This window comes from Crocuta crocuta, unplaced genomic scaffold (genome assembly GCF_008692635.1).
Source record: "Crocuta crocuta isolate KB4526 unplaced genomic scaffold, BGI_CrCroc_1.0 scaffold127, whole genome shotgun sequence".
In the NCBI taxonomy this organism is placed as follows: domain Eukaryota; kingdom Metazoa; phylum Chordata; class Mammalia; order Carnivora; family Hyaenidae; genus Crocuta; species Crocuta crocuta.
This window is the reverse complement of record NW_027532008.1, coordinates 11,221,837-11,229,733: the sequence shown is the minus strand read 5'-3', so window position 1 is coordinate 11,229,733 and position 7,897 is coordinate 11,221,837. Positions and strand designations below refer to the sequence as shown.

At 57.5% G+C, this 7,897-nt stretch overlaps 1 protein-coding gene across 1 annotated transcript in view; it reads right to left on the bottom strand.

Annotated features, from left to right (window-relative positions):
• Positions 1-1,891, bottom strand: part of ARHGEF19 (Rho guanine nucleotide exchange factor 19) — a 9,473-nt gene extending 7,582 nt beyond the window's left edge. The window contains exons 1-5 of the mRNA XM_077775577.1: positions 1,477-1,891; positions 781-1,062; positions 512-620; positions 310-432; positions 5-152 (exon numbers count right to left, since the gene is read on the bottom strand). Of these exons, the coding sequence (XP_077631703.1) occupies positions 5-152; positions 310-432; positions 512-620; positions 781-1,062; positions 1,477-1,891 (1,077 nt within the window). The remainder of the gene's footprint in view (positions 1-4; positions 153-309; positions 433-511; positions 621-780; positions 1,063-1,476) is intronic.
• Positions 1,892-7,897: the final 6,006 nt, after the last annotated feature.

Sequence of the window (7,897 nt, the reverse complement as noted above, 5' to 3'; positions counted from 1 at the left end):
GCACGTCGGGGATGTCCTGCCACAGCGAGAAGGTGGAGCCTCGCGCCGAGCGCTGCGCCCGGAAGGAGCTGCTCGGGGAGAGGTTGGCGCGCGGCGGCCCGGGCCCCTCCTCCGCGCCCTCCGCCTCGTCCCCCGGGCCCTCCTCCNCCTCGCTGAGCGCGCCTTTCGGAAGGTTCGGGTAGCGGGACCCGGCGGACCGGTGCACGCACTCCCTCACCCCTTCCCATAAACGCTGGTGCGCGCCCACTGTGTGCTAGCGCTGTGCTTGCCACCGAGAGTCATCTCTCTCCCTCTCGGAGGATCCCCAACCTCCGAGCTCTCCAACCCCCAGCCCCCCACCCTTCCTCCCACGTACTGTTTAGGAGAAACCGTGACTGGCGCCGCTCGCTGGCGCTCCTGGAACCCAGAGCCAGCTCTTCCTGCGCGTCCAGCCTAGGAAAGGGACAGTGTCAGGGCCCTTCTTCGCCTGCACCCCTCCTCCTCGGACCGAGCTCGAAGTAGGAGATGGTACCTGGGCTCGGGCCAGCCGCTCTGGCCCCCGCTCAGGTCAACAGGGGCTGGCATCGCCATACCGTCCACCCTCATCTCTACACTGCGCGACTCCCTTCCCGACGCTTTCCCTGGAGAGGGCGAGAGCTGAGGGTGGGTGGCTCCAAGAATGGTTCTGGGCACCTGGGGTGCCATACTCCAGCCGACCAGCACCCAGTCGCGGGTGTGGGCGGGGCCCGTGCTGCATCTGGCTCCCGGCCTGCTCTTAGGGCCCAGGGGAGAAGCCGGTACCTTCCCGAGCTGCTCCAGCGCCTGACCCTGGGGTCAACACCCTGGCTGCGGAATTCCGCCCCAGGCGCAGGGAGGAGTGCAGCCGGGTCATCAGCTCAGAGGCGGAGAAGCGCCTCCGCTCAGGCCCCTCCAGGCCTAAGCGGGAGGGCCCGGACAGCTCCAGCGGCCGAGGATCCTCTGTGCTCAGGGCTTGCTCTGCTGCCTGGCCAGGCTCCAGGAAGACAGCATGGGCCTCGGGGCTGCCAGGGAGCTCTTCACGCTGGTACACCCGCATCTTGCGCCCTACAGGGAGGTGGGGTGAGAGCACAGGCTGGCCTCTCTTGGGAGCTCTCTCCACTCCTGCCTGCTGCTACCCTGTGGCCCTGAGCATCTGAAGGACATGTCTCAGGGAAAGCCAGTGTTTTTGCCAGGATCAGGTCCTCCCAAAAATGGGATCAGCAAGAGGGGTAGAGAGAGCCCAGTGCCTGACTGCAGTGGGCAAAGGGCCGAGGCACTCAGGGCAGCCACTCGTTTGCTGTGCAACGTCCCACAAGTCACTTGGCCTCCCTGAGCTCCAGTTCCTTCCCTTACCACTAAAATCTACCCCTTGTCCTGCCTGTTTGGAGAACTCAGGGGCTTAAGAGTCCTAAAGGAACCACCCAACCTCTCCACTATCTGCCCCACTGGGCCACCACCCCCTCCCCCAGAGTGACTCACAGGCTGACTTCTTCTCTGAGCCGTGGCTGGCCCGGCGCTGTGGCTGCGGGTGCTGGGGACTCCAGGGTCCCTCCAGAGCCGGGGGCTGGGCACTAGGACAGTGCGGCCAGCTACCAGCCCTGCTGGGCCGCATCCCCCCGCTGGTGGAGATCTCGGTGTCTGAGACTCCTGGGGATGGTGGCCATAGCAGCCCTTGGAGAGGAGCAGGGGTCCCCAGGGACCAGCGGCTGCCAGGAGCCTGCAGCTCCTCTGGGCCGACAGGGAAGAGATCCAGACACACAGGGCTCGGGGGCTGCAGCGTGGGCAACTCTGCAAAGGACAGACTCTCCTGTTGGCACACGGCTACTGGGCGGCGGGCAGCGCCACGTGGCCCGGCCAGGTGGGGCTGGAGGGTGGCAGGTGGCCCACAGTCCATTCCTCCTTTGCTCTGCCACCCACCTGGACCTGCAGGGGAAAACATGTCAGAGGCAGACATACAACAGCAGGGCTGGCCAGCAAGCCACCTTCGTCTTGGAGGCCTGGACAAACCCTGTGTGCACACATCTGTGCCAGCGCTCACACACCTGATTGCGTGTCAGTAGCTCATACTTAAGCTCATACTTGACACTTACTGAATGGCAGGCCGAGTGCTTTAGATACATTATTGCATTTACACAACAACCCTGACCTGATGCTATTATCATCCCCATTTAATTTTTTTAATGCTTTTATTTATTTCTGAGAGAGAGAGAGACAGCATGAGCAGGGGAGGGTCAGAGAGAGAGGGAGACACAGAATCTGAAACAGGCTCCAGGTTCTGACTGTCCGCACAGAGCCCAACGCGGGGCTCGAACCCACGAACCGCGAGATCATGACCTGAGCCGAAGTCGGACACTCAACCGACTGAGCCACCCAGGTGCCCCATCATCCCCATTTTATAGGTGAGGAAAGTGAGGCACAGAGGTTATTTGGTATATGGTGGAGGCAGGATTCAAAGCTGGGCAGTCTAGCCTCTGAGTCTGCGCTTTTAACCACCTCATACATTTTCAGCTCTCGCTGACATAGGATCAGACATACAGGTACCTACGTTGTCACACAAACACATGTATGTTCCATGCACTTGCACGCACGTCTTCTTGCAAGTACGCACATGGACATACACACTTTCTCAGATAAACTCAGACATTTCAAGTTCACAGGCTCGCACATTTAAACACTTTTTATACAACTAAATATTGTCACACAGACTCTCTCTCTCTCTCTCTCTCTCTCACACACACACACACACACACACACACACACACACACACTGACCCATCAGATATTTTTGTATCCGCTCAAGCTTTCTCTCACTCCTGTTCCATTCACACTCACACACCAAGATACAGACACAAACACACAGGGCCAGAAGCCCTTGCCTTGGTGTTACCCAACCTCGTCTCCCATGCCCGGAGTTACAGCCTTCAGTGCTGAGTGGTGCCCACACCCTGCCAAGCTGGCTGGGAGGGTCACAGACTGGCAGTCGGGCCACCACCCAGATCAGACTAGGCCCTCCCAGGAGAAGGGCAGGGAGATGGCCCGGCCCCAAGGCTCCCCAGCTTGGGGCGAGAGGAGGGTCCTTCCCTGCCCCAGCTCCCGGCCCCCGAGATCCAGCCAGGCTGACCGGGTCCTCTCTGGGCAGGAAGTCATGCCAAGGAGCCTGCCGGAGCCTCGGGACAGGCCTAATGATTGAGGGATCGGGGCCCCCACAGCCCTTCCCCCGCGGCCCTCTGGCTGCCCTCCGGCGGCCCCCTCACCTCTCCAGCCGAGCTCTGAGGTTGTTCTGCTCCAGCAGGGGAAGCCCTCTCTCTGCCCAGCTGGCTGGGGGAGATCCCACCCAGACAAAGAGTTTGATTCATCAAACCCTGTGGTGAGGCAAGCAGAAGGGAGGGAGGGAGCAGGCCGCAGGCTGGGCGGGGGCCTCCCCTAGCCTGGCCTCGCTGTGGGCAGGCGGGGCAGCATGGACCCCCCCCCCAGAGGCCCCCTCAGCCCAGAGGAGCAGTGCCCAGCCTGGCTGGGCAAGGAGACCCCGGGGACAGAGATAGAGACGCAGAGATACGGAGACCCTTCAGGAAGCATCTCAGAACGGAGACCCCAAGACTCTCAAACCCAGAAAACCACAGACGCCAAGACATTCAGGGACCCAGAGATGGAGACAGAGAGACAGAGACACTGAAAATTTCACAGACCAGATACTCAAAGACTGATGAGAAGCACAGAGAAGCCCAGGGAGACATATGGATAATGTTGTGTGCCCCGCGGGGTTGCCAGTCCAGCGAGGGAGCTAAAACTGAAAACAGTTACAATCTGGGTTGGCAGGAGCCCAGCCAGAGGAACCGTCAGCACTCAACTTGACCTGAGCATTCCAGGAGGGCTTCCTGGAGGAAGTAAAGACAAACTGTTCCAGGTAAAATACCCAGGGACCCAGTAAACATAGATAAGGAGAAAACCTTGACCTGAGAGGAAGAGTGACAGTGTCAGTGACCTTGGGGGAGAGGGATGGAGGAAGACCCAGTGGGGGATCACCCTGCACAGCCGCCCAACCGCTCCCCTGCTCTCTTCAGTCCCTGCCTGGAATGGGGCGGGGCTGCTCCTAACTAGGCCTTCCCCACAGGGACAGCGTTAGCTTGGTACCTTAAACCTCTGTCCATCTGCGCATGTCTGTTTTCTTACCTGGTAAATGCGCTTGTCATGCCAACTTTAAAATATGAATATGAGATGTCATGGTAGCACGTGTAAAGCGCCTAGCACCTAGTGGGATAGCTGATAGTCATTCTACTGAGTCTTGTGATCAGTCTTTCTCTAGTCAGGCAGGTGGCTTGGGCCATCACGCAGATGGGGAAAGTGAGGCAGGGAGGATGAGACCCACTCTTGTTTGTAGGAGCATGTGGAAAGAGACACGAGACCACTTCCCACCAGAGAGGTCCCTTTCTCTCTAGGAATCTGAAGTCCTCAACACAGAAGTCCTACTTGCTTCTGCGAGGATGCATATGCAAGAACACACATGTGCCTCTGTTCCCTTGTATTCTGGCTGATCCTCTCCACTTGGATTCTGGAAGCCGCTGGAAGGCAGGGAGTACACATGCACTATACTCTTCTGAGTTACAGGGAAAAACGGGCAAAAACATGGAAAACTTGGGGCAGGAGCACCCATGTATTAAAGGCTTAGAGGATGTGGGGGGAGGGGGGAGATGGGCATGGAGGAGGGCACTTGTGGGGATGAGCACTGGGTGTTATATGGAAACCAATTTGACAATAAACTATTTGTAAAAAATAAATAAATAAATAAATAAAAATAAAGGCTTAGAGGAGACGGTGGGGTGAATGCTGAGGGAAGGCAGTAGAAGGCTTTCTGGAGAGACCAGGCTGGAGTTAAGTCCCTGGGGGAGGAAGTCAGGAGTGAGTCAGCCCCCACTTCGATCCAGACCAAAGGGCAATGGGAATGACCCTGGGATACCAGGGGATACACAGGCTGAGATACCAGCGCTGTGGCCTTCCAAAGATGCGGCCCACTCAACCTCAGTGCTGGGGACCAAGGAGGGGCAGAGCTCTGTCCGTATTGTATGTAGCTCATCTCTGCTGGGGGGGAGGGGGGCGAGGGGGGTGGAGAAAAAAGCCTCAGGAAGAGAACTGGCCAGGAGCAGCAAGGACATTCCTGCCCCAGACAGGATCACAGGATATTTTAGTGCCAACAGTCATTCTGGAACCCACAGGGGAAGCTCAGTGTTGACACTGACCAACTGTGTGGTCTTAGGCAAGTCACAGCCTGTTCCTGGGCCTCAGTGTCCCCATCTGTAAAGTAGCACATAAGGGCCCTCCTGGCTGCTCCCTCTAGGAGACCTGTGTTATTATGGGTGTCTCGGCAGGGGCCGGGGAGGGTCCCATCCGGTGGACACTGTGCATCGCACAGACGATGGGCCCGTTTGGCAAGGCTGGCAGAGGGGGTCTCTGGATACTACCATGGTCCAGGGAGAGCTTCCTGTGCCCGGGTTTTCCCTGCTCCCTCTCTGGTGCCCCTTGCCCCGATGCCCAGAGTGGTGGGACCCTGCCACAGCCCCTCTGCCTCTCAAGGGACAAAGCCAAGTGGCAGGTCATGGCTGGAAAGGGGATCCAGGCCAAACAGGCTGTGGAGCCCCGGGAGGCCATAAGTGGTTGGGAGCCAGGATCAGAGAGCAGGCAGGCAGCACAAAGGACTCACTCTGGGAAGACTGGCGGGGAGCAGGGTGGGACTGCAGGCCGCAGGGTGGGGCCCTACCTCAGCAGGGGAGCTCCGTCCAGCCTCCGACACGGTCCAGGGCTCCAGACCACCCGGGGGCTCTGGGGTTGTAGCCGCGTCCTCAGGGGGCGACGTAGGCATGGCCCCCGAGCCAGGCCGAGCAAGATCCCGGGTATTGTGTGGGGCGGGGAGGGGGGAGGCGAAGGCGGAGGGAACCTCGCAGGCGGGCAGACGGCTGTCTCAACGTGCCTGCTCCCCGCCCCCCTTCCTCAGAACCGGTTTGGCCAGTCTGGGGTACTAGAGGGGGGCTGGAACAATGGGAGTCCTATGCCCAGGAGAAGCTCTGAAGGACCCCAGACCGATGTCCTAAAGATGGGGTCTGCCCTGCTTTTCCTCCTAGGAAACAGGTCACCCCCTCTTCTGGAGCTGCCCAAAAGTGAGACGTGTTTCATAGAGTGGAGGGGCTTCATAGAGAACCTCCTGAGCCTTGGACTCCTCGGGGACCCTGAGAACTGGGCAGTGTGCTGACCCTCTGTGAGCGGCCTACAGCATCTCTGAAATGGGAACGCTCATCTCTATGGTGGGGAGATGGAAATCGAGAAAGTTTGATGACGGATGCATCCAGGACCATCATGGCGGGGCCCTTCTGGCATCACTACTCTCATGAATGACCCATCCTCCCCCGCTGCCTAGAATGACCCACCTTGACATTTCCAATGGCCTCCTCCACCAGGAATCCTTCCCAGACTTTAGTCCACACCAACGAGCCCCTAGTAAACCAGTAGCCCAAGTAGAACCAGCCTCCAGTAAGGAGGCAAGCATGCAATCTTCCCAAGCCCAGGAAGGGGAAAGCTGCTTTCTTCCTAACACTATCTACCATTTATTTAAGCACTCGGTAATTGCCAGGCACTTAGTAGTAATATGAATATGTACACAAACATCAATACTCGTGTTGCTAATGACTTACTGTACACTATGTGCCAGGCACTATTCTGAGCACTTCACACCTATTTACAGGTTTCCCCTCACTCTCCAAAAGTAGAGCGTTCCTATGAAATCTCCCTAAGCCAAAACGACAGAAAGTGAAGAAGCAATTATTGTTACTGTATATGGGAAAATGTTTTTAGCATTTCCATACCCCAAAAAATAACTCTCTCGGGTTTTTCTGATACATAGGACATATCTTGCTAACACAGGCACAAAATAAATCAAGATAAAGCACAGACGCTCCCAGACATGTCTGCCACGACCCTATGAGGTCGATACGGTTACTGCTCCCACACTATCAGATGAGGACAGGAGGCTTATATAGGTTGCATCAGGGGAGATATTGTATTAAATCTCTCGTTGGCTCTGTGAACTCTCTATTTTACAGATATGAAACTGAGGTTCAAGGGACGAAATCACTTGCAGCCAATAGGTGTCAGAACTAATATTCAAACCCAGGTCTCTGACTCAACCACCACTCTGTGTTCTTAACCCAGGACTGCATCACCAGGCTTGGGGGAGGGTCTGGTGAGAAGTGTGTAAACATCTCTCGGGAGGTGTATCAGCTCTCCCTACTAAACCCTTTTACTATTATTCATACACTGCGGGCCTCTGTGAGCATATGGGGCAGGTATCTTGGGCCCAGATCCCAACGAACTCTCCCCCACCAACTGTGACCATTCAATACTGAATGATTAGGGTCCCTCCACTCCCTTGGCCTCCAGAGCATCCTGACATAATGAAGACACACTACACAGTGTGTGCGGGAACCAGGTGTCCACGGAGGGGGGCCACGCTAGGGGGCAGAGAGAGGTTTATTGCCAGCTTTGCACATCGATCAGGGGATGAGGACAGGGAGAGGAAGGCAGTACAGGACCAGCGGTCTTCGGAGATCTCCCAGGCCAACCTTGGGGTTGCTGGCCAAGGTACTGCCGAGACCCCCAGCCAGAAGCGGAGGACCCCAGATGGAAGGAAGTATCTGGGGAACCTAGGTTTTTGGAAGTCCCCTCCTCATTCGCCCCGGGTTCTGGGCTCTGGGGACAGCGTCCTGCTGCAGAGGACAGAAAACATGGCTTGGTCAGCCTGAATAGGCTGGCCCTCGAGAGCACAGAGGACACGGGTGGGGATAATGTAATAGAAGGGGCGGGGGAGTGGGCGGAGTTTGGCGAAGGGCGGGGCCAGGCAGAAACCCGCGGACTC